Source organism: Pocillopora verrucosa, chromosome 2 (genome assembly GCF_036669915.1).
Source record: "Pocillopora verrucosa isolate sample1 chromosome 2, ASM3666991v2, whole genome shotgun sequence".
Lineage (NCBI taxonomy): Eukaryota > Metazoa > Cnidaria > Anthozoa > Scleractinia > Pocilloporidae > Pocillopora > Pocillopora verrucosa.
In genome coordinates this window covers 7,681,409-7,708,237 of record NC_089313.1, presented here as the reverse complement: position 1 = coordinate 7,708,237, position 26,829 = coordinate 7,681,409, and the positions used below count along the sequence as shown (strand labels likewise).

Here is a 26,829-nt window from a genome sequence, read left to right as displayed (position 1 = left end):
ACCTAATCCAACCATACCTCACCCACAGTACCCATCTCTCTGTCTGCATTTCTCCATCTTACTTCCCCCCATCCCAACTCGCCCTACCCCAATCATCGATCACGACGTGGCTATCCGCCGGTTTCAGCAGTAGCATTCTATTTTTATTGCCTGATAAATGAAGACTCGTAACATGAAATACGAATCAATACCTAAATTTAGTTCGTTCGCAGAAAGAAACACACATACACATGCGCTCTTTCTGTCGGGTATTCTGAGGGTTAGTGATTTGTAGGGTTATCTATAGACATATTTACCTCCGTCCATGGGATAAATCCTGAAAAATTGGAAATCAATCTTAAAAATCGGCTGATTTAATATCAGAGGGGAATTAAAATGTCATTTTCCAGAGTCTAATTTGGTTTTTTTTAGCTTCTTGTGTGTACTTTGCACCTTAGGATAAAATACTATTTCCCAGGCTTCCCCAACACGTGCAGTCCAGTCAAGAGCATTATATGGATCAGGAAATTCTGTAGTTAATCTTCCTCCAAATGTATTTTCAATCCTCCTCTTTGTCAACTCTACATTGTCGTTTCGTTCTCGAAATCTCTGCTACAATGTTCGTAAAAATCTGCTCCATCGAATTAAGTGTTCAGGACTTACAATAAAAATATTATCTTAGTTTCCTTTCCTTTGGATAACGCAAAAGTTCGCCTAGAATTTTAAGCGACCCCTTTTCATGTGGTCTATGACGTCACCTATGCACGCAACATCTCTCAAAAGACGTCACGAGAGAAACATCTGTGAAAAAGAAATATATGAAATCCTAACACGACCAATAGCAGTTCGGCAGTGAAATTTACCTAATTAGTAACTGGTGTGAAAATAATCTAATGATTAATTGGTTCTCCGGGATAGGGTCATTAATATTTGCATAAATTAAACCATTATTAGAGACATCTCTCGGAAGGCCCTTATATGTATATTATCAGTCTGCTAAACGAAAACAAAAAAAAAAAAAAAAGCGCACGGATATTTCCTCGAGGCTTGAAATAACGCAACAGCCGATTATCCTTCAAAGTCACTGCAGTGATCCATTGAGAGCGGGCTGTGGCACAACCATCGCAGTGTCATTCAATATACTCCCGGGCACCTGCGAGTTTCGTTCCGTTGTCATCGAAATATCTTCCGGCAGCACCGGTGTGATTTGCAAATTACGTTGATATTATTGAAGTTTTGAAGCTTACAAGACGATCTTTGATGGGCTGATAAACGCCATTTTCAGTTCGATGGTTGCTACGAGCTACAGCAACCAATTCAGATTTTCGACGATTTTCGCTAGGTTATTTTATCTGTTAATTCTTCAGGTCGTTTCGGAGGTAAATCCGAGGTGATAAAAGCGACTGCACAAGCTAAGACAATTCGTAGCGCGGAAAGTCGGTTATTGGCAGAAGTTTTCTCATTGATTACGGTGGTTTTAAATAGACTCGCTAATTAGTGGTGGCCGATTACATATCATCTTCGACAAAGTTTCGCAGCAATCATGCAAGCAAACCGGCTCGTGGACTGCACATTAGTCAAAGTGAACCAGGGATTTCAAGAAAAAATACGGGGAATTTAGACTTCCAATAGCGCCTTTATTTGTCATGGAGGCGTTACATCTGATCCATAAACTTGTCCCTGGTCGCCAAAGGAGGTATCGTCTCAGTTCACATGGGTTAAATCGAAGTGTAGACAGCATCCTGGATGGCCTTGATGGTTCGAAACGACGAGCATCATATCCGGCAAACTCTGAGGTAAATATGTTATTTTCTTTTTCTGCTAAAGAGTCACTGATATTGCAGTTCAAGTATATGATTGTCATATGTAGAATACTCCGCTGAAAGTCGAATTTAAACGCTATGGCTTTTACGATGGTTTGCTTGGTAAAAACTAAACCGCACGAAAAGTTATGAAAATCGGATTTCAGACGAGGGGCTTTTAATCTTGTAAGTTATTTGTCTTGTTGCCATTCTGTTATAATTTCAGTTTCCAAAATCTTAAAATATGATATGCATTTTTTAAGCATGATATCTATTGCTCTGAATTGGTTTTGCGTCTGTCGGCTGGTTAATTTGAACGGATTATGGTTGGTCTTATCAAACGCGATTAAGAAAACTCGCTTCCCTGTGAAAAGTCAAGATTTTTATCATCTTTATAGTGGAGTGCAAGCAGATATTCGCACGCTGGTGATGAATCGTTTATTGAATTTTCTTGTGCGTATCTATGCGCTGTAATATACAACATCAGGAAAAGAACAAGCCTGATGAAGTGGGCGTTGAATTTACCTATGTCATACTCAGAAATAAAAACCACAAACTGAATGCGAAAAAAAAATTAGAACGTCATCATATTGTAGATATTACAAAATTGTTCCATATTGATCACCACCAAAATGGAAAAACATTAACTTCGGGGCCAAATTTATAACCAGATAGATGAAATTATTCATTGCCGTGAGTCTTTTCCTTGGAAGAAAACTATTTTTTGTTGCAATTTATGATAAGCAGGAAAGTGCACTACCAGTGAGTCTGATGTTTGAAATTTTTCGATGAAAATTGAGTAATATGAACTCGGTAAATGACCACACACAGAGAAAACTTTAAACAATTATGCATTTCACTTTATGATGATGTATATCTCCAGCGGTTTGAACGCATCAAACTGAACTCAGACGGAAGTCTTTGAATAGAACAGGTGGCCGTGAACTCGTCTTTGAACATGGCGTGCGCATTTACATCCAAACGATTCTATTGCCAAAAAATTGGATTCAGTGCTAAAAATATTTTTCAAGTCGTTGAATCGATGCTAGTGCACAATTTGAAACTTCGTGTTCAAACACTGAGATCAATCGACAAAGGAATCAGCTCTGAAATTTTTGATAATAAAACTGCTCGGTTCTGCCTTGTAATTTATTGATATTCTTTGTTGATATTCTAATGATGTGCCCTCTGCTTACTTATGCGGTCCTGACAATGAAGTTGTGGTTTTCAAACTTCCCAAAACCCATCGATCATTTCGTTCGCGTCTTTTTAATCTATTACCTCAGGGCGATGTTAGGTTTCCTATAAATTTAGGTTCTTTGGTCGCTAGCATAGTAAGTCAGTTGAATTCTCAATGGTCACGATTCACCCACAGTAAAACAAACTTTACTTCAATCGTTGGAGAAAAAAAAATATAGGGCATTTCGGACAATTTACTTCGACGATCGAAACTAAATAAAGCTGGCCTCTAGCCAGCCTTTTTTTGGAAAATCCACAATATTTCCGTTGTTTAACATGCCCAAACAAGCGAATACTTTCTATTCATCATGTTACGTATTGTGTTTGTGGTAGCACCTGCGTAGAGATTTTCGGTATATATTGGAGCCGTTTCAAATTAGAAGCTGATATTAGCGCCGAGGCTCAGACGGACCGATCATGATTGCGCGGCAAAGAGTCTTCAGACGATCACAAGCGTTTTCATTATTTCATTAACATTGTTTTTTAATACCACTGCGATCTTCTTTTGTTAAAATGTATTTTTTAATTGACTAACTAATATTGTGATCAGTTTTCTCCCATAGTCAACGCGCTTGTGGTCATTAAAAAATTCTGTAGAACTTCTTGAGGTTAAGATGCCATATTGATCTACACATCCCCGTTGGTTTGAAGTAAAATTAAATAAATAAATACATGAAAATCAGCGAGCGACTCTGAATCCGTTCAGACGTTAAACGCACATTATGCTACAATTAAAGGTGTTTTAAGCGGCTGAAGTGTCACTATGGTAACTCACTGCGTCGGAAATGATATTTGAACGATTCATATACTTTTTAGTTGTGATTATAGATGAGAGCATAGGAAAGGAAAAACTCTAACAGAAGGCGCTGAAAAAGTAGGAGACACTTTTCAACTTCCTTAGCTGCGTTTAAGATGTGCAAGAGCACCTTTATTTTGTTTAACACTGCTCTGAGCGAGTTGAAAAGCTCAGGTGAAAGTTGATTTGGCCATTATGAGACCAAACGTTGAATATGCAGCTGTGTCACGATCGAATCGATACAAAAGCTATGCTCGAAAATACCAGTCGGTTGCAGCGTAATCGCTGCAACCATTTCCTCGATCAACTACAGTTGTGAAAAGATCTGCAAATCAGTAAATCAGCAATTTCAGGGGTTAGAAAATTATTTTATTTGGAGTTTGAGGCTTATCGAAGCCTCTATTAATAACAACGGAATCAAGAACCCCAGACTGAAAACAACGGAAGTATATGCTCAAAAATTGCATCAGCTTACGTAAACGGTTTGAACCGTATTGAATTTGCTTATCATTGGACAGGTTAGGTCGGGAATTCGAAATTGCTGTGAATGACATCATCTATTGTTATTTTATTGTTTGAAAGTCTAAATATAACTATTTAAATTTAGGATTATAAGGCTAAATATACTTCCGATATCCGTTGCAATAATTCTATTGGGGGGGGGGGGGGGACCCGACGATGGTTCCCTCCCCCTGACCCTTGAATACAACAAATTGGGGGATTAGGCTTCTTTTCACTTTATCAAGACTGCTCTACCTGGGTTCGATTTACTTGACCTGAGGAAGAGCGCTAGAGTAAATTAGGGTGAAGGGGGGGGGGGGGGAGGGTCGAAATAAGATCTAGAGTGCCCTGTGGGGCTCAGCCTACGAGTTTTATTAAGCCAGAAGTCCCATACAGAACGAGTAGTTTCACAGACAGGCAGGGGAAGCTGTAGACGGGTGCGAGGTTAAATCCTGTATTCAAACAATCTGACAGTATGAACTTATCAGTGAGTGACCTACGAGTTAAGCTACCCCCTCTCCCCGCTTCCCGACTGAAATATATGTCTACATTTATTCTCACCGGTGGCAGTGAAACCTGTCCTAGGTATATTTTTAGAAATGACGGATGAAAAAGCTGCTTTTACCGCGTGACATCCACTTTTCAAGGCTTAATGAGCTCAAGTTTCCGGATCGTGCCAAAGTTATTTTGATGATGAAGGAAAAAGGTCACAAACCTAACTTCGAGTAAATTTATGACGCTACTAAGGAATTATAACGCGCTTTCTTCTTAACCTGAGGGGATCATTTTAAAAGGAGGTAGGGAGAGCTCCTATGGAGAAACTTTTTTCTCAGTATTCAAGAAAGGAACTTACTAAGCGTCGCGTAGACGAAAATACTGTCACCCTTTCAATTTGCCTTGACCTTGTCATAAATGCACTCTCCCTCCCCTCCCCCTGGCTTTTCCTGCATCACGTGCCTTGAGCCCAGTGTCTCGTTAGGTCGTATTCGAAAAGTTTTATCGATGAAATCATGGAGGAAAGGAACTAGTATTCCCGGGACGAAAATGATTCTCTATCAGGCTGTACGACAGCACTACTCACTAAAATTTTGTGATCTATTTCTCTCCTATCTGCAAACATAAGCTGCGGGCAATCAAAAGACTGAAAACAGTCAAAATGTCCACCAACGGACTGACGGTCTCGAAGGTACTCGAGCAGATCCAACTTGTGCAGGGTATGATTGACATAAACGCCTCCAGCTTAAACAGTCTTCGAACACAGTTTTCCACCAACAGCGACTTGATCCAGCAGGAAATTCGCACGTTAGAGGTAAACTTATTAACTTTTACGATTATGTTCAGGGTGTTTGGAGATCTTTTGGAAGAGGTTCATTTTACGGCAGTCGATCGCCAGATTGAGAATAACAAAATTGGCGTGCGTCGAACGTTTTAAGCTCAAGATCTATATTATATTGATGCCAGACATTCCGCCTACGTAAAACCGAAAAACTAGTTTCTCAAGAATTAATTTATACTTTAACTTTCAAGTGTATGCTATTATGTAAGACTGTAAAAGTGTTTATCGTTCTCGACGTACCGGTGTTCAGATCTTCGACATGTTTGCTGTTTGATTCTGTTTCCTACGTGACTTTAAGAGTAGCTGTTTTTATTGATGTTTACGTTATAGCGAATCTTGACACGAAATCTTGGGCACTCATTCGCGGTTGCCTGAGCAAACGTTTGACAATCGCCTACGCAGCATATTAAACACAGAAATGGCCCTTTTCTTGTCGCGCTGGATTATAAGTGATCCGTGCATCAGTATTAAATACTCGTTCGCGCCTCGATCATGTCTTCGGAGACACAAGTTCCATTAACTACTTTAAAGATTTGAAGATATTGGCTGCAAGATTAAATTAAGTTTTTCTTGCGGCAACCGTTTCTGTAAAAACAACTATTCTGTCACCGGAAAAATTTTTTTTCGTAACTATGTCTGTAGAGAACTGGCTTTAAATTGGATCATGAAAATTCATAATCTTAGATTGTACATATTATAATAATTCCCGTGGAAATCAATTGAATGAGCGAAGAATTTAAATTTAACACCTGTATCAGCGATAAAAGGCTTTTTAATGCTATTTTCACTATATGTTACCACCGTTACATTTTTAAATTTTATTCATTTTTTTTTAAGGGAAAGCTTGTTAAACTGTTTTCGAGGCAGTTAGTTGCAAAGCAGAAGTGCAATGAAGATTGGAATGACTGTGAAAAACTCCGTTATTATCCTAAACTAGAACAATGGCTGCAGGTGGTTGGAATCAACGAAGAAGCAATTAAGGTATATTTGTTTTGTCTTGTCATTCCCTCACATGTAAAATCAAAAGCCTCACTGTCATTGTGTGCACAATGTTTGTATCACCCCACCCCTACTTGAACTTTTTTTTGCCATCTGATTCTGTGAAAGATAATATTGAAATTGTAAGGAATTGCTTTAAATTTTGTGTTGTGGCCAAAAATATTTTTAAGAATGTAACATGGAAGTTAGTGTTATCATAACATACATTTGCAAAAGGAAAGGTATCTTATTTTAGAACAAGGCCAAGAGTTTTAAATATTTATCTATGTTGGCTGGATTGTGTGTTTACATTTTGTAAGCACCAGTGTCCTGTGCTATTTTGTAGGTGTGTTGGGAAAAAATAGCATCTTGAGAAGATGTACCTCTTTGCCCTATGATTATATGGGAGTGTTGATCACAGAATCTGATTTTAAGGACTTTTTCCATGTTTACGCAGCTTCATATTAACATAAAAGATGGGAAAATTCAAGATGTGTTTAGATAAGGCAATGTGAAAATGGGAAAAGAGTCCTCTTTTTATCAAACTATTTCTCAAAACCTTTGCCTTGTATTAACTTATTTCTTACAGTAACTAAAATGAAAGAAAATGGAAATTTATAAAAATGGAAATTTACAAATTTAGCATGAAAACATCATTTGAAAGAAATATACACATATATATATATATTTTTTGTCACTTACTTATATTCACCTTATTTGTATTCACATGTTACCTTAGTTCTTTATTTGCCTTTAACTCCTTTAACCCTTCTCAGTTTACAATTTAGACCTTTGTTGTATTATGTAACCTCAATCTTAAAATTTCTATTTTGTATGTAAGTCGCAATCATTGTAAATAGTGTTTTAGTTTTTAATTACTGAAAAAGGCCAAATGGCTGAAACGCCATGCATTAAACTCGTCCAGAACAGTCAAGAGTTGGCCTCTTCCTTACGTTCTTATAGTACACTTAAATTGCATTAATATTTTTACCTTTATTGTAGTGTTTCTGTTACATGTAGTATGTGTGTAATGATTAGTTGATTTAGTGGGCTAAATTACTCTGTATAGCTTGCTAAATTAAAAAATTTGTATGAACTGAAATCTTCTCCATCGGTTTAAAACCAGGGATATATTGTATGATAAATATCTATCACTCTGACAAAGGGCTAACACTTGAAATGTCAGGTTTTTTGCTCTTTATGATGGCCAATTTATGTTTTCAACTCAGTTGTTAACACTAAGTTACCAAATATCTTACTTGTTTCATTTTCTCAGTCTGTACTGTAAGTTGTGGGATTAGGGTTTTTCCTTGTAGATGCACTAGCAGACTACTCTATGTGTTTGTGGTTAATAGTCGTTGCCATGAGGTGAACAAAATCTACGAGGGTAGTGAATAAAGCTCTGAAAATGGCTTATCTAAATTATGTCTGTGTCATGCAGGCTGTTTCAACAATACAATGCAGCACCTTTCCACAGCAACCCACCACAGTTCAAAAACTAAACCAAGCACTGATTGGTAAATTTGAAACGGTCTGCATACTTGGAATTCCTTTGATGGCTGAGTTTGGCATCAGTTGTATTTAGAAAGCTATATTCTTCATTTCAGCATCAATTTTCTTGGAAAATGTGGAGCAATGAAGCTCAAATTTGGAAAAGAGATAGAGCAACATCTCATCCATCAACAAGCCAGTTAGGAGAGATTTTCAGTAGTTTGGCATTAATTCCAATTTGTAGTGGAGGAGGTCACAGCTGGCAGCCAAAAGTGGCTAGCCTTGTCTCCTTTCCTTTCTTAACTGCCTCCAGCCAAAAGTAATTTATGGAAAGATGCTTCAAACGGCCCACAAAGGCGACAAAAAACCATAAATGAGTTGATTAACACTTTATTTAACTTTATTAAGATATTCAGACAGAGGTTTAATTTAAATATGCAATTTTCAGAGCTTTACTCATAACCCTCCTAGATTTTTTTTGTATCATGTCAACAATTGTTAACCTCAAACACATAGTGAGGTCTGCCTGTAGTAGACGTATGGCCCATGTGCTTTGTGCCAGGGCTATAAATCCGAGTGGATAAAGCTTGGTCTATAACTTACGACATGAACCTCAAACTCAGGGAATAAGAGGTTGTATTTTCTTTCAAATTGACAGAATTTGGAGGAGAAGTGCAGCACAGTGGAAGGTCTTTTGTCTTTGTCTGATGAGAAAGTAAAAGCAATGCTGGAGAATTATGCTGAAGGACAAGAAGAAAGTAGAAGGTTAATTGCAGCTCTAAAACATCTTCAGGCATATACAGGTAGCAGTCATATATGTACTTCAACCCAAGTAGTTAATAACACTTTATTACTTACTGCCATTTGAGCCAATTTGCACTGCCAGAAAATCAATTGTAAATGGAACAAAATATCTGGAATTTCAAAATTTCTGGATTCAAAGACAAGCTCTGAACATTTTCCTCAATTTTCTGAATTGTCTTGATTCCTAAAAATCTTCTTATCTGTAGGTTATCTTATCCCTTAATTCCCAAGATCTGATTGTTGATTCTCCTTTCCAGCTGCAACACGTTTCCATGTAAATTAGTTGAGAATTTGACATAAGATCAAGGTAACAACTGCAACCTGATACAGTACTGCTCAAAAGAAAGTTGAAAGTCTCTTGAAACTTAATCTTTGATTCTCAAAAACTTTGAGGATCAAGAGTGAGGTTTGATCAAATTCCGTTTTTCATATCAGGAAAGCTAGAAAGTGGCTTGTTGTGAGCTTGAGTCTTGTTGCATACATGCAAGTAGCTTCTGTGTTACAAAGCCACATGTCAAGTGTTTTGTCATAAGATGTTGTTTTGCAAGCAGGAATGGAATCATGTCCTCAGAACTGCAATGGAGATCCTCGAAAAGTTCTTTGAACATGTCAATCCTTGATTTTTCTCAATAGTTTCTCACTAGTTTTGAGGATTGAGGATTAGGTTTTGAGTCATGACTGAGTGGTACTGTAAGTCTGGGTATCCTCATTACCTGGTTTAAACAATCTTCTGTGAGTCAAACAAGCACTTTTCACTCAACTAATTTATTCTTGTTTTCTCGTCACCATATTCCCACTGATAGCGTTGCACCATTTTCTGTATGTAAACCCACACACAACCCACAATTCCTCCAATCACTCTGACAAAGGGCTAATGCTCAAAACATCAGTTAAATTACCCTGTTATATTTGAACTCAGAGGTTGTTTGCACATAATTATATCATGCAGCAGTCCTGTGCTATAAGGGACCTAAAATCATGTAAAATTTTGTTTTTGTCCCACTTTAGAGCGACAGAAACAGGGTCACAAAGACAGCACTTCAGATATATATTGGGATTCCTGGGATACAGGAAAGACAAGGGAAAAGAGCCTCTCTATCAGCCCCTCTGAGCGTTCGTCACGTTCCTCTGTCACTTTGGACAGTGATGTACCCCTGTCATCACCAAGCTCAGATGCTGACACTGAAGGTTCCCGACTGTCAACACTATCTGCAAGTGATACTGATAGTACTCTGAGTCCTAAGCACATCGGTAATTCACAACCAGCTTATTTCAGTATGATCAAGAGAAGTGTATCTGATGATGCAAATTTAGGTAAGGATAATTAAAAGAAGCACCTTTTAACTCCCATGAGTGACCAAGACAGAATTTCTCCTTACAATATCAATACAGTATCAAAACAGACAAGTGATGAGAACAACTAAAAACATAAATTAGAGAAATGCAAGTAGATCCAATACCAAATTCTTAAATGTTACATCATAAGAATTAAATGGCAGTCAGTAAGGAGAATTGCTGATGAGATCATGGTCGGGAAAGGGTGAATATGGTACATGCGTGTGTGATGGTGATGAAATTTTGGCTCCTAATGGCTGGTTTTCAAAAGTGACTGAGTTGGGAATCCAAGTTGGAGTCATACGATCCCTTAACCCTTTAACTCCCAAGATCTCATTAGTAATTCTCCTTACTGTCTGCAATACAGTTCTTGTGATATTAGTTTTGAGAATTTGGTATTGAATCAACTATTAATCCTCTAACTGATATTTTTCTTTATTCTCATCACTTGCCTGCTCAATATTATATTGATATTGTAAGAAGAAATTCCGTCTTGGTCACTAATTATTTAGTTCTAAACTTCTTGGCAGTCTGGTTTTCATAATTAACCCTTTTTGACCCCCAGAGTGACCAATGTCTAAGTTCTTCTTACAACATCACCCTTAAGGTCGCAAGAATAAAGGAAATGACCACCTTCCAGATAAGCCCATGATTGTTAAACAAATTCTCCTTGTCAGCACCTTAGGAAAGGTACAGAGAAAAGTATGGAGAATATGCATACTGATGTTAAGGTGTAAAGGGTTAACCATCTTCAAATTTTGAAGATGAATGGCTAGTTACAATAATCAGAGAAAGTTAAACTATGGAAGAACTAGGCTTTTACCGTGATATTAAGCTGGCTTATTATTCATATCCTTAAATAACCTTAGTTACTGTCAGTTCTTCAGAGAGCTTTAGCTAACTTGACCTGAAATCCACCAAGCATAAAAAAGCAATCCCTGGTTTTATTTCTGTTTAGGGGGATTCCCATTTGTTTAAAATGCTTGTCAGGACCTTAAAAAAAAGTGGAGAGAGTACACAATGCATAATCACATGTATCACTGTCTAGAATAATTTTACTTAGGGGCTTGTCATTTTTTGTTGTCAGAAGGGTGAGGGGGCAGAGTGAGGGGTGGGGGGGGGGGGTCCAAGACGATTTTGGTTGTATGAGGACAAAATTTACTTGATCCCTCCACAAGGCTCTGTAGTTTCCTTATGATTCCCTCATTGGCAATCAATTTATAATAGCCTTTCCCTTTGTTAGAGACAAGTTATCCCCACCACTGTTTCTTCTAGTCTCTAATACATGGTAGACTTTTAGGACTGAAATAATACTTCCCTCTTAATGGTAATTTTATTTAATTTTATTTCACAGGGAACAGAATATTTGTGAACAATAATGAGAATCCATATTTGAATTGTGGTAAAAAACGAGGAGGAAAGCTGGAACCTGTCACTCCTCTCACAATTAATATTCCTAAAAGTAGAAGTGGAGACATCTCACTACATTCCCAGTCTGATTCTGAGTCGGATCATAATCTAAGTAAGTTCATCCGCATGGGTTATTATCGTGATATTTAAATGTAATTGTACTCACCAGTGGAGAGGTTTTGTTTGAATGCTTGTTTGATTATCAATAGCAAAGCCTCTACACTATGCCAAAGTCTTATTGAGCATAAGACTTGGGCAAACAAATTCAATCTTGGGCTCTTACACTGAAACTATAATTCTTAGGCATATACATTGAAAGTTCCTAATTTTAACCGTTGATTTTGAGATAGCAAACTGCTGCTTTAGTTAAGTTCCTTTAAACTTACTGTTACTCTTCTTAAGATATTTTACTCCTTGTTTCCTTTGTAGTTGCTTTTAAAACTTTCCAACGGTGAAAATTTGTGCTACAAATGAATGTACATCTTAGTAACTTCATTTTCTCTCACTTTCTGAGGATATGTACCCTTCCACCCTCCCCTCCCCTAATAGAAAAACAAATTGTAAGAGTCTTAGGAAATGCATAAAGAATAGTATGGAAAATATGCATTCTTATGTTAGGGTGTAAAGTCTTCATGCACCAAACATACAGTCTTGTACTACCAGTAACTGTGTAACCTGTTAACCAATCTATGGCCATTAACAAGGTGCCTTCATGTTGATGTTGTCACTACAGTGTTAGTTAATCTGTGATATTCATCATCCACCAGGTTCCCATGCAATAAATAATTCTCCATCAAGGATTACTCACTATGGGATGGGACATACAATCAGTCACAGGTAAACAAAATATCTATTATCCTTTTGAACCCAAAGAGAGACTAGCATCTCACTTTTCCTTACAATATCAGCCCTGAATCAAAGATTTGGGTCAAGAGATTAAAAGAAAATGATTACCATCTAAAACAGCTCTTGATTATTAAACAAATTCTCCTTGTCAGCACCTTAGGAAATGTATAGAAAATAGTATGGAGAATATGCATACTGATGTTAGAATGTTGAGGATTAACCAGATACATATTTGTATGCACTCAGGCAGCCATGATGGTAAAATCCAGACATATTCTTCATACAATTCTGAAAGGTGCAGGAAGTATTTCACTTCAAAATTTTGTACCCAGTTGAAAGGCATCTGGAAAGCATTTGACAAGGAAATGAAAAATGCTATGCCTCTTTTACAAGGTTTTTGCATGCTTTTCAATTAGTCCTTAAAAGCAGAATATGCAAAGAGTACATTTTAAGCAAGCACTGAGAGCTGTAAACCAACAATACTCAACAGCTTAAAGTCATGTCTCCTACTGAGTGCCTAAGGTATGAGTCCTTCAATTAACCTTTTGACTCGTAAAAGAGTGACTAGCATCTATTTTCTCCCTACAATATCAGCCCTGAATCACGCATTAAGGTTAAAAGAATAAAATTAATGATTGCCAAGTAAGGAAGCTCTGGATTGTTAAACAAATTCTCCTTGTCAGCACCTTTGTAAATGTAGATAGAGCAATAGGGAGAATATGCATACTGATATCAGGGTGTGATACAACTGATACTTGTATTTTCACCAATGTTCTCAGTGTGACAGATTATAGCATATTTTCTTCCTTTCTGATCAGGTTTTCACAAAAGGCATTTATGGTTAGTCTGGCTTGTGATCACTGCCATAAACTTCTTTTGGTTGGTGTAAAATGCAAATACTGCAAGTGAGTATGAAAAATGTTTTTTCTTTTTGTTTTCTTTTTCAGGTAATTTATTTTATTTTGTTTATTTATCATTTTCCATTCAAGTAATTGTGTGTATAATTATTATGCCAGTCAAAAGTAAAATGTGAAATAGTTCACTTTGTTAAGCTGTTGCTTCTTTCTCACTTTGAAGGCTCAAATTTCACAAGAAATGTGCAAAAAAGGCCACTGCTTCCTGTGGGCTCCCTAAAGGGTGTAGTGACTTTTTCACTGCTCAAGTGCGACGAGGTGAGTTCTCCTTCTCAGGCCACGACCTATATGTTGTTTTCTATTCATGGCAAGAAATATTAAAAAAATAAGATGTGCTGTAAGTAAGTTGGGTGCTGAATGTCGAAGCCGCTTGGTAAATTGTTGAATATGGAATGTAACATTTCGTAGCGCGGTTAAGGTGATTCCTCAAAAAAAGAAGTTGTCGAACAATTTTGTAAAACTTTTCTTACATGTTTCCTACCACTGACTGTTTCGAAAAATACAATAAGAAAAGATAGTCTCCGTGCTAGTTTAAGATATATGACAGGACAAACTTACCCCGTTATGCCTTTACTGGCGTTAATCAGCGCGTCATTTAATGGGTTCCTGGTACATTTTGCGGTAGCTGGAAGCTCGTATTTAGGGTAACAATTACAAAAAACTTGATAGGCAGCAACCTCTTTGCTTGGTCCATTTATTGAAACACAATACCGTGTTCTCGGGATGCGCGCGCGCTCATTCCCCAGATTACGTGATTTTTATGTGCAGTACAGGATGCGCAGTGCAATACTGAGAAACCACCTTAAGTAAATTATGAGACCAGAATATACAGTTTGTTTCATTGCAGAGGATCGGGACTGTTCATGTATTTAGACGGTGAAGTTTTTCACCAAAAACAAAACACATTTCTTGGTCTGTTCTTAGCCCTTTCCTAATTTAGAATGGTATTGGTCAAATAGAAATCTAACAAAATTGATATTATTTTTTTGGTGCAAACAGCTTTAAATTACCGTTCTTTACCCATGACGCGGTCTCATGTGAAGAGAACAAACTCTGAACCATCGAGCATCGCCCTTCAAGTAGATCTACCCGAGCAGAGATTCAACCAGAATCGTAGCCATGGTGATCTGCATACAGTAGACCCGAAATCTTGGACACCTGTTCCAAACGAAACACCAAAAGGAGTTGACTCCTGTTCCACGTCATCATCAACCTCATCACCACCTTCTTCGCCTCTTCCGGCGGCATCAGCTAATGTTAGTCTGTCTGCACAAGAAGAACTTGACCAGTTTCCAGAGTCGCACTTCTCTTTCACTGGTAAATAAAACAATTATACTCACAGGTATCACAAGCATCCAGGAATATTGCAGCTCTGCTTTGATGCGATGACAACCCACTGCAGGTTGCTGCCCACTCAGTACTTTATTGTCTAAACTCTTGAGTGGAGAGAGGCACTGTAAGCTTAAAGAAAGCAGTGCAATTTCCTAGCCAGGGTGTTCGAGATTGCACGTGTATTAAACTGAAGACTGAGGAAAAGTCTTTTTGTAAACAGGATACTTGGTTGAAATTGTTTCTAAATTTATATAATTCTTGTGAATTTGTGTTCCCTTACCCCAGAGAAGTGCCTTAATGTAGAGAATGAACAAAGCTTTTTCTCAAGCATTGGGTTGCTATCAAGACTAGTCTGAAATTGTTTGCTGTGTAATGGTTAATGACACTGTATGGTGTATATTGCAGCTGCATTGTCCGAGACCTAAAAACTTTTTCGTTTTGAAATCCATAAAATTGTCTTTAGTTTGAGTTTTCTCTTAACAACTTACTCATGTGATAGTGTGCAACACCTTATTGGCCCTTCGTTTAGTCAGATTATGGTAAACTTTTGCTACAACGTAGTGGTAACATTGATTTTTTTCTTAATTTTTAGATGTTTCAAGAATGACAGCTTCCTTGCACAGGTACTGCGCATTTAGTGTTACATTGTTGTGGGGTTCGTTTGTTTGATTCATTGTTTTTTTTTTTAATTCCCTCAATAATTGAATTTTCCAAGTATGAAAAAATTGATTTGCACTATTTCAGTAACGAGATGATTGAGTCAACGAGCACCTTGGTAAGGACTGAAAGTGTTAAGTCACGGCAGAGCAACAACACCACAACTAGTAATGACTCGGTAAGTTATTTATCACAATACTCTAACAAGAAGGTATTTAGAAGCCTGTCTTGAGTTACTTGTGATGGGGCCGTATGACAGTTTATATGCAGTTTTACGTTTACATGTACACTTCTACACTGTATATTCAACCTAATTATGATATCCAGAGTGTACGGTACCGCTTCAGTAGTTCTTCGGATGAACAGTTCTTGAACTTGGTGGTCGTCATCTGATCACTGAATTAACTAGGAGAGACTTCACTTTCATCAACTTTGTCGATATGCAATGAAAGTGTTTGCAAATGAGGTTTTCGCTTTTTGTTTTGGTTTTGTTTTTTTTGGCAAAGAGAATTTCCCGACGAAAGCGCCTCAAAACTTGTGTCAGAGATTCAAACGCCGTGGTTGCAGTAGAATTTAGGCGGCTATTTTGTGGTCACATGCTGAAAGGTTTCTTTTCTTATTCTCTGACAGAGGTCTTCACGTAGGAAAATTTTTTGTCCCCTGAATGAATGTCCTCTTTTTTTTTAAATGCACGTTAACATATGCATTTTACGACGTATATTGTATATTTCGAGCTGCTTAATAAAGGCAATGCTTCATAGAAGAAGGAAGACGGTAAATTTTGAGCTCGGTTGTCGAACAAAGAAAGATTGTGCAACATATTGTTTTTTTTTGTCACAAACAAACCAAAACGATGCTGTGTGTTACTATTTTACAGACTTTGTCTGGAGAGGATGTCCCGGGCATTGACTCGTTGGACAGTCAGATCTCTGATGTGGACCCTGAGAGCAAGACTTGGAACCGTAGCCGAGTGGTAATGTTAATTTGAATTTCTCATAAAAGTTTCGACATGTGTGAAAATTATTCTGTGACTCTCGAAAACTGGTATATCTGATACAATGAAATAATCTTATACCTGAATTATCAATAAAACGTTCACTATAATGCATTTGTAAGCCGTCATAAGTGTTGTGAAGGATTGTTTGGAAGTGCTTAGCCATTCCTTCTCAAAAGTACAGCCTGTGCAACATTGTTAACAACATTAATTGACATAAATGCATGTACCTAAATTGCATTTGTTTCTCATTTTTAATCGTTTTCATGTAACAATCTAAATGCACATCTCAATCGATCAGTCTAAACATAAATTAATTGTCAGTCATCTTTCTTGCGCTGATTAGGTTTAAAATTTGCGATTGTGTTGTTGCGAGAGTGTTTTCAAAAAATGCCGTTGTTGGTGACAGGGAACGATATTTCAACAGCTTGAAAGAATCATTACAAGTGCAAGTGTTACGATCGTCATCAGGGTCAAAATAGATCATAAGACTGCACGATCAACAGTTCCTCCTGGCTTCAAATTAACAAATATATCCCATGTTGCCGAGCGTTTGTTCAGTAATAGATCTCAGATGACGTCAAAATGTGGTAAGAACAAACCAGTGGTACACAAGGCACGGCTGAGTGTGTCACTGGTGTTCTTACCACATCTAGACGTCTTAAATGACAAACTCTACAGACTCATAGCAATATGGAAAATATTGCTTTTATATGTTTAAAAGTAAAAATTTGCTTAATGGTGACGTCAACTATGCGTTTTTCCTCCTATACATCATTAGTAAGAACCAATCAAACTACGTGTACAATTTAGAAAAATATACGACATTTTTCAAAAAAAAAAAATGTTTCTGGTTTATACAAAGTACAAAGTTGAATCTCAAGTGTATAACAAAATGCTCATCTGACAAAACAAACAATAGAAACAAAACAATGTTTGCAATTACAAGGAAAGTTTTAAATTAACACGATGAAGTTGATGATTAAGTGTAGGTTGCTCCCATTGAAAGTGAATAGCTTTTTTGACTTTTGGTTGGAGAGTTATGGAAGGGAGATCTAAGATGCTGAAACACTCATCAAAACATAGAGTGCGACATTGGGGAGAATTTTGTAAATGTCTGAAAATGTGAGAGGTCCTATCACTGACCAAGCGATCACGTTTTTAAAAAAATGTCGTATATTTTCTTAAATTCGAGACATCTTTGCTGTTATCTAGACCTTTTGGCGTGTGAAATTCATATAACCATAATTACACTGTATAGTATATACACATGAAAAGATAACATTCGTCTCCATAATGAGCCATTAATTACATGTCACCCTCTTCTGATTGAATAACTCTAGCGATACTGACATTCAACATCAGCTGACATGAGTTAATCTTTGCATGTACGTGCATCACTGAAGCTTTTAAAAGAATGAAGCTAAATGTAAGATCTTGCACGTTTCACTGACTGATAATTTATATGCGTTTTTAACGAAAGGTTAATAAAAAGGACATGCTCCTGGACTTACATGTGAGTAAATGATTCTTGAGTAATTGAAATTCATAAAAATCTGACTTCTCCCTTTTTTTCAAACTTAGAAAGTAAATAAATCAAACAAAAAGTACTTTTAATTATTTTTAATATTAATATTATTATTGTTATTTTTATTATCATTATTATTTTAAGTTTAAATTATTTCTAGAGGGTAAGATTAGAAACAGATTGACTTAAAATCCACTCTGATGTTGTGGAAAGAGAGTGGTTGAATTAAACATCTGTAGGTACAGGTTGTTCAAAGCTAGGTTAAGATAATCCAAGTTTAGTGTGAAATCTGATTTCAGATGTGAAAGCTTTAAAAGAAAATTCAGTCGAATTTTTTTGTCTAGAATATGCATTTGAATAAAGGAATAAAGGAACTCAGATTAAAATTTAACTTTGGGTTTGCACTAATTAACCTTCGAACAACTGGGCCCTGAGATCCAAACTTTGCTGCAGTTAAAATTAAGCTGGAATTGTTTCTATACTATATTTCCAACAGATATGGGCCCCTAGTATCGTTTCCGACTTTGAAAACGGAGTGTTATGTTGGTTTCGAATCGGTTCCGAGTAGTTTCCGAGAGATCACGAGGAATTTATTGTGCGAACTGGCCTATCCACAAGGTCTGAGATGACTCAATGAATGATAAAAGCATTCAACTTGGATTGTTTTCATTGCAGCAACGAGGTAGCCTAATGTCAGAGTGGGTGATACCGTTTGAAGAATTGAATATCACCGGGAGTCCACTGGGCAGTGGTAGATTTGGTAAAGTTTACAGGTTAGTCGGAGATCCTTGGCTAAGATTATAAAATAGGTAGTTGAAAAAAACAACGACGGCGACGGCAACGGGAACGTCACTAAACAAAAGGTTTAATGAGGAGAACAATGGCTCCGCACGTGAATTATAAATCTTTGTACATTTCTTTGCATTCCCTGCAAAACAACGTGAAATGACCAAACTTTGCGTAGTCTGGAGAACGTGAACGGCGACGACTAATTTTGTAAATTTCTATTTTCTAATTTAACGCTGTGTTCCATACTCGGTTTCGAAATAGTTTTGACAGTAAGTAACAAACTAAATTACTTTAGAGTATCGCGAGATTCGTAAGTTAAATATAAGTTCATTTCGTAACTGACGTTGTCCACCGCGTCGCAGTCGTCGTTTCTTAAACTCCCTAAAAACTGAGACCCTACAAGAGCCTTAGTTGGTCAAAAATCTATCGTTTATTGCACCTGTAAACCCAAATAAAATTGAACTTTATGTTATCAAAGAAATAGACCGCGCTTTCTATTGGTTATTTCTAATAAACTACTTGAGATCTCAATTTGGAGAAGACTCGAAAAGTCAAACATCTCACGTGGGTTATGACGCCGGTAAACCGTTAGAAGGTGCGGTCTATTACTTAAATAAACTTGTCTTTGGTCGTCCGGTTAATAGAAATCATGGAAAGGACTCTGTCAGTTGAATTAACAAACACGTCGACAACTTGAGTGGTAGTCACCATCGTGGAAAAGGATTAGTTAATTTGGCCTTGAAATTACTCGCTGTAAGACTCAAAAAGTGTGAGTTAGTTTAGATCCCTCAGTTATGTTAGGTTGTTTTCTTCGATTTGTTGGTTGTGTTAATGTCGTTTGTACGACGCCAGTAGTTTGTTGACTTTTGTTAAGAGTAGACTGCTCAAAGTTAGAGAAGCGGCCTTTTAGCGAACGTCAGTTGTGGAAAGTAGTTCGTAGTTTCGGTCAAATATTGAGAATAATCCCTGTCGGTAGTCCCACGCTATTGCCGGACATTTTCACAGTCTTACAGTCAATAAGATCAATTTTCACAAACCTGACTTAAATAACAAGACTAACGTACAACTCCTCACTTGAATCTGATGATGACAACCGCGCAGGTTGTCGAAAAGGTTTTCACACGAATGAAAGCGATCCTCGCAGTTATGAATACTGCTTAACTAGTAGTGAAAATAAGGCCTGAAAAAATTCAGACTCGTACGGGATTTGAACCTATGACCTCTGCGATACCGGTGGAGCGCTCTACCAACTGAGCTAACAAGCCAACTGGGAGGTGGTCATTATGTTGGTACTAAATAAACCCTCCAAGTGGTGAATAAACGACTGTGAATATATGAAAATCATATATATGGGAACTGCGGTTGAAGAAACGAATGAAAGCGATCCTCGTAGTTATGAATACTAGTTGAGTAGTGGTGAAAATAAGGCCTGAAAAAGTTGTTCACAGTCATCGATTACAGTTCTTTTCAAGACTTCTCTTACTCGAACGGTTAGACCGTATGATCAATATTTTCCAAAATCCCACAACAGTAGTGTGATTTTCACTACCTTTGTTTTACTTCAGGGGTCACTGGCACGGTGAAGTGGCTGTGAAGATGATCGAGATTGAGAATCCCACAGAGGAGCAGCTCAATGCCTTTAAGTTTCAAGTTGGAACTTTTAGAAAGACTCGTCATGAGAATGTGGTGTTGTTCATGGGCGCATGCATGGATCCTCCGAAACTTGCTATCATAACCAGGTAGGCAGAGAGTGACATTTTCAATTGCAACTAGCTATAATTTCCCTTGTAAAAGTTTGCTACGGAAGGTTACTCAGTGCTATCTGCAGTACTCTACCGACACATTGTTCACCAGTAGACAGAGAGGCGGAAAGAGGAAGCTTTTATCGTGACTTGATCTCTTTGACACAGTTCTTCTGTTTCTTTTGATGGATTTAAACTGTTTTGACTGCGTAAGAATGAATTAGACTACACAACCGCCGAGTTACAGCGGAGCTAGAGGCTGTGTATTACAGCGATTGTTCCTCTCGATTATTTTTATTTTTTTAGTTGGCTTTTTTGTTTTGTTTTGTTTTTCATTCTGTTATTAAACGTTGCGTCTCGTTTTCTGATTGCAGCATGTGTCGTGGGTTTTCCCTATACACACATATACACGTTCGAAAGGACAGCTTTCCTCTGGATAAAATTTTACAGATTTGTACTCAGATTTCTCAGGTAAGGAAATACGCAGAAAGATTGAATAAGACACTGAATCCTTGTGTGACGTGCTGTCTGTTAATCTTAAGTTATGATTGCATGAGGTTGATAATAATATCATGGGAAAACTGAATTCAATAATTGTTTTATTAGACATCTTTTAAACAATCTGCGAAAGAAGACATGTCTGAGTTTGCAAAAGTATGATAACTCGTACATGGACAAGGGGCTTGGAAACTAGGCATACTTTGAATTTGACATGATAAATGCAATATTCATTGCAGATATAACTTTTAACGCGTCAACTTCACACGCTATTGTATATTGTACGTCGACTGTAAACGTGTAAAAAAAATTTACAAATCAGCAAGCAACACAAAGCGCACGAACTTGAAATGATTATCCTCAGAAATCATGCATCGCGGTCATACATGACATGATTGTCCGTGACCTTGAGTGTCCTTGACATGATTATTGTATAATCTGCAGCGAGATGACGTCCTAGGCGCTGATTTCGAAAATTCATCGTACATTTTCGGCCAATCAGAAAAGAGATAGTGAGTTGAATGTGTAATAACACTACTAATTATTTACCAACAGGGTATGGGTTATCTTCACGCACGAGGTATTGTTCACACTGACCTTCGTTCCAAGAATGTATTTCTGGAGTCATACAATCGCGTGGTGATCACAGATTTCGGGTTGTTTAGCGTGGCTGGGTTGACAACCAAATCTGTCAGGCCAGGTTTTTTGATGATTCCACAAGGATGGCTTCCATATTTGGCTCCCGAAATCCTTCGTTCGCTTACCACTCAACAAGATGCGCCAGACTCATCACAGTTCACCATGGCAACAGACATGTACGCCTTCGGGTAAGTTATTAACTGTTAACAGTGCTTCACAAGCACACTTCGCTGGTGTGTTCCTCTTATTTCTTTCTTACCTTTTTTCCTCTTCTGCCGTTAATGTAGTTTGTTGACTTTCCGACCAGTATATGTGCAAAAGCCAAGCTGGAAACGGGAAATGTATGCATAATACCTGCAAAGGGTCCGGTCCGGTCATTATTTTTTTGCCAGTAGGAGGGTTTTGTCTGCCTTTCCCCCCTCATGAGGCTCTGTAATATTCGTACTTAGGCAATCACTTTTCTACAGTCCCTCCCTGGTACTATGTTGGCGACTAAAACGCCCTCTATTCCCCCGAAAACTATGTGATCCCTCTAAACTCCTACCCCACCCTCCACTAGGCAGGAAATAATGACAAGGAGAAAGTGTAAGGCGCTCAGAGTTCGCCAAGCTGCTGTTTTATTTTTCAAATGTGATCGCCAGGTATATGTTCTCACCATTACAGAAATGCAAGGCAAGAAACTTGATGCTGTTCTAGCATCTGGGTCAGGAAATATTTCTATTCGGTTTCGAAACTGTTAAACGGAACTGATGTTTGGTTTTTGTTGGTAGGACTGTGTGGTATGAGATGTGTTCTCGCTCCTGGCCATTTGAGAAAAATATACCTGAATCCATAATCTGGCAAGTGGGAAAAGGAGTAAAACAGTCGTTAGCAAATATAGATATTCCGAGAGAAGTTAAGGTATGTAAAATTACCACATTTGCGTGGTGAATGGCTAATTCATAATGAAAATAGGACTGAATGGAATCTCATTTGGTCTCCTCTCCGTGTAATCTTATGATTGATTAACAAACTCGCACGACCGTGAAAGGAGAGTCCGATTTGTTGAGAAACAATACTGTAACTGATCGATCTACGCGAAAGCGTCGAAGCAACACGCGATGTACATAATACATAAATCCCTTGAGCCAAGATACTTTGAGCCTAAAAAAACTAACGTGAGAGGGATTGCCTTAAGACTAGAGCCTTTTTGGGGTATTCAGTCTCCAAGATTGCTCCTCTCTCGTCTTCACTTCATGCTCTCTGTTCGTCGTAAATGCCATAGTATAGTGGAAGTGCAGTGAGTACTCTAACTAGCTTGATGTCACTTCTCTCCAGTACCCCTGCAAACAAATTAGACAGATCAAACGGAAGATGATTTAAAAACCCTAGTTGTCAAGAAGCATACAAGAGTTTGGGAAAGTTTAGATGAGGGGCTACCATAGAAACAAATCCTTTTGGTGAGCAAAGTCGGACGTGGGTTTATTTCGACGCACTCACTGTTCGACTTCGCTACCTCACGTTGAGACCATTTTCTTCTTTTTTTAGGATACTTTAACAGTTTGTTGGGCATTCGAGCCAGATAGACGACCAACTTTCGGAAATTTACTGAGAACTTTAGAAAGACTTCCAAAAATAAGACATACGCAACGGCTACACAGAAGTCCATCTCAGCCGTGCACTGTGGGGAGAGGGGCTGAGAATCTGATATGAAGCTATCATGTCAATTGAGCGAATCAAGGCTGTGGTAAAAAAGGCAATAATCTTCGCTGTCTTCGACGCTACTAGTATGAGCGTGTTTCTCCCAGTGTAAGCAATCAGGGACCTTAAGCAGTCAGGACGGCAACGCCAAGGAAAACTTCGATTAAAAAATGAATTTCTGCCTTAAATTAGAATTTCAAAAATGGCTGCATTTGTTTACCGTCTCAAACAGCGCCACACCTCAACTTCAGCATACCGTATAAAAGAGGCGTTGAGTTCCAAATGGAAATTAAAATAATTTGTCGTCGCGGTCTCGGTTCGTAGACGACGCAAATTGTGGTGATTTCACGTTGTTGCTTTGCATAGGACGGCTAAGAAATTTACAAAGTTTTAAAACGCACGTGCTGAGCTATTGTTCTGCCAATTAGATCTTTTGTTTTTCCACGTCCACGTTGCAGTCGCCGTCGTGGTTTGCTTAAGGTCCCTATTACCTACTGAATAGAGGTGTAGTTGTCATTTGGGATGTTTGCCATTTCACTAGTGCAGCAGTGGGTCTGTTTTTTTCCCTCTTGTCTATGCACATTCTTCCTTATGGTTCTCTGGGAAATTTCTTTTGTATGAACTTTTTCCTTTTAAATAATCCACTGTCAATATCTATGAATGATAATTGATGACCGGCAGATAAATAAGGTTGTTACAAATTTCTAGATCGGAGGACTTTCGCTACCAAGTTACCAAGACTACTGAGGTTTTTTTTTAACCAAGACTAGATTTTTTTTTAAAATTTTATTTTCAAAGAGCATTCTCCCCTGCATTTTAGAAGTATTCGTCCTTTTTTTTACTGGTTTTTTTTTTATCTTTTTTATTTTTTAATCATTTTGTTATTGCTCTGGAAAACGTTTTACTTTTACCTAGGTATGGCGCGGTACTGCAATTGTCCTGGAAGGTTTTTCAGATTTTTTTTAACCCGATTTTTCTTCTTGTTATTATGCGCTAAATGTGGCATCAGAGGGGCCCAGAAACCTCCAGAAGCCTTCTGTTTATGAAAAACAATGTCGCGTCATTTTAGATTGTTGTACACGATGAATAGATTCAATATTAGGAGGGCTTCAAATTTTTAGTTTGACATCAAAAAGGTGTTAAATAGGGAAGGGTTGGTGTAGGATGGAAAAGATTGACAAAATTACTCACAAATTATTGTTTAGGCTCCTTAAAAAAGCCCATTCTGGTATACTAGTTGTGCTTCAACCATCTCTCTTCCCCAAGTTATGATAAGAGAAACACTTCAGTAACTTGACAGTCAGTATATCTGAAAGAAATCTTTCCAGCCTCCTTCCTTGTATGTTCACAGAGTTTTTTTTACTAAGTTTTACTTTGGTATGAGTTGGGCGCAACAAATTTGGTAATAAACATTTATATAGTTTTAGAGTAAACAAGTCTTACGGCCTTATCAGGCCTTCGGTTTAAGTTATGTCTTATGCTTCTCCTTTGTCTAAATATTACGGCAGATGAGACAAAGACATGTTGTGCTGCGATTTCTTACCCAGCAACAGGTAGTAACAGCAATTTGCAAGGCATTCAAGCGAAAAGAGTTTTCAATTGCCTCAAAATTTTAAGATGAAGGAAACAAAATAAATTGTAAGTGTATTGTCCACGCCTCTGGGCACATAACAGAGGCAACTGACACTCTGTTTGGACTCTTTCACCCTCGAGGTCTCCAGAGTAATTCTCCTTGTCTTTCCTGTAATGTCCAGTGAGTGGCAAAAGAAGAAGACACGTCTCCGTTTAGTAGGTAGTCGGCTCTCCTTCTCCACTCAACATGATAAACAGAAACCTCTTAATTTATGTCTAAAAAGCTTATTGAAAGTCCCCCCCCCCCTCAAATAATGTTGCCTGGTGGTGACCATTATTTAACACCAACACTAGCATAAAGGAACTTTGAAATTGGAAGAGGGAGAGACAAATGAGAATTCTCGTAAAAAAAAGCTAAATAGTAGTCGAGCGTACTGAGGCTTTTGCTACTCATTGTTTTTCTAAGAATTAAATGGTTAGTAATTCCCCTCGTGGATCTTTTTGTTCATTTTACCACTAGTCTTCTTGATGGTGTATTAATATTTTATTGATAAATTACTTCTTGGTAATCGTTGAGAGTGAAAGAGTTTAGGTGGCCAAATAAAAAGTGCTGTTGGTGAACTTACGGACTGTAAGTGAACATAAGTAGTGAGCGAACATGAATTTTTAGGTACGATTTCAGTTCATATGAATTGTAAATAATTATTTCGAGTTGTTTTTTACTTACAAAGGCCCCTAAATCCAGGGATGTAAATACGTTTCTTTGAGTCCATTTACTCCAGCTGAGGGTAACTTGTACAGTTTTCAGGGAAGTATTTCATGATTGTTATAATTGTAATATTTTCAATTTTTTAGAGACTGTTTGAAGTCTCGTAAATTATGAATTGCTGTATTCAGTCAGTTGGAAGATCTTCTACTCACATCTCTGAGTTTAAAATAAATTCTCCGTATTGCATTCTTTGTGTGAAAAATTTCATTGATTTTCTCGAGCTAAAATTTCTGTGGGCCCGATCACGAACCTTCGTTCTGGAAATGAGCTTACGCTCCATTTTCCGTTTATCCCCCCCTCCCCCAACCAAATTTCCTTCTCGGTAAGATCGAAGGACGAATCCGAGGAAACGGCCGAAGAGAGTCTACAGGTTATTTAGGTCTCTTGTACGCAATACGTTCAGTTGTCCTTGGCAGCATGCAGTCTTTCATCGGTCTCAATGAATGTGTTCATCTCGGATCTCTTCAGTTTTTTACTCAAAGTTCGTTGCCTTGTGAGTTCCCTGTAAATTTCATCATATGTAAAAAAGGAGTTTTCTTGTACTATATCTTTTCTGATTCCTGGCACAAAACGGTTTCTGTTTATTAGGTTAATTTTCGGCCAACAAGCCCAACATTCGATCCTTATGAAGTGTTCAGGATCTTTGTCAATATAACCAATTGTTACATGATAAAATTACAATTATAGTTAATCTACAATATCGTAAGGGTTTCCTTGTATTGGTGCCGGAAAAGGAATGGAAATATTATATTATTTTAAGCCATTTAATGCAAATTATAAAAAGGGCAGGTTGATTACTTCTTACTCCTTCTTGGAGGGTCTCAATGGGGTGATGGCTTTTACGGCTATCGGTTAAAATTTTGGCTAATTTCCGGCTAACGGTTAACACCTTTCCATTGTTTCCGCCAGAGATATTTTTTACGGTTAACTTTTTTCACGACTAACGGTTAAAATTTGTCAATTTTTACGTCTAACGGCTAAATATTTTGGCCGTTTTACGGCTAACGGTTAACCCCATTGGGACCCTCTTCTTGGTGGTCTTATCTTAAAGGTTGAGTTTGGTCACGTTCTTCTTGTGAGTTTGGTCACGTTCTTCTTGTGAGTTTGGTCACGTTCTTCTTGTGAGTTTGGTCACGTTCTTCTTGTGAGTTTGGTCACGTTCTCCTAGTGAGTTTAATCACGTTTTCCTCGTTGTGAT

The 26,829-nt window shown here is 37.7% G+C and overlaps 1 protein-coding gene and 1 pseudogene across 3 annotated transcripts; one reads left to right on the top strand and one right to left on the bottom strand.

Annotated features, from left to right (window-relative positions):
- Nucleotides 1-26,829, bottom strand: part of LOC136279210 (2-(3-amino-3-carboxypropyl)histidine synthase subunit 1-like) — a 490,303-nt pseudogene that overhangs the window by 119,165 nt on the left and 344,309 nt on the right.
- On the top strand, nucleotides 1,082-25,817 carry LOC131794004 (kinase suppressor of Ras 1). 3 transcript variants are annotated; one of them, XM_059111500.2, is made up of 20 exons: nucleotides 1,082-1,775; nucleotides 5,441-5,626; nucleotides 6,491-6,634; nucleotides 8,781-8,925; nucleotides 9,935-10,240; nucleotides 11,616-11,783; nucleotides 12,439-12,508; nucleotides 13,336-13,422; nucleotides 13,595-13,689; nucleotides 14,431-14,748; nucleotides 15,356-15,386; nucleotides 15,508-15,598; nucleotides 16,298-16,393; nucleotides 17,898-17,930; nucleotides 18,618-18,715; nucleotides 20,297-20,470; nucleotides 20,848-20,944; nucleotides 21,527-21,798; nucleotides 22,381-22,510; nucleotides 23,138-25,817. In XM_059111500.2, exons 1-20 carry the CDS (start codon nucleotides 1,626-1,628, stop codon nucleotides 23,300-23,302), a joined length of 2,856 nt encoding a protein of 951 aa, XP_058967483.1. In that variant the 5' UTR covers nucleotides 1,082-1,625; the 3' UTR covers nucleotides 23,303-25,817. The 3 variants fall into 3 exon arrangements, with proteins under 3 accessions (XP_058967483.1, XP_058967485.1, XP_066018769.1); XM_066162672.1 differs by lacking the exon at nucleotides 1,082-1,775 and adding an exon at nucleotides 5,044-5,114; XM_059111502.2 differs by lacking the exon at nucleotides 17,898-17,930 and having other exon boundaries at nucleotides 1,083-1,775.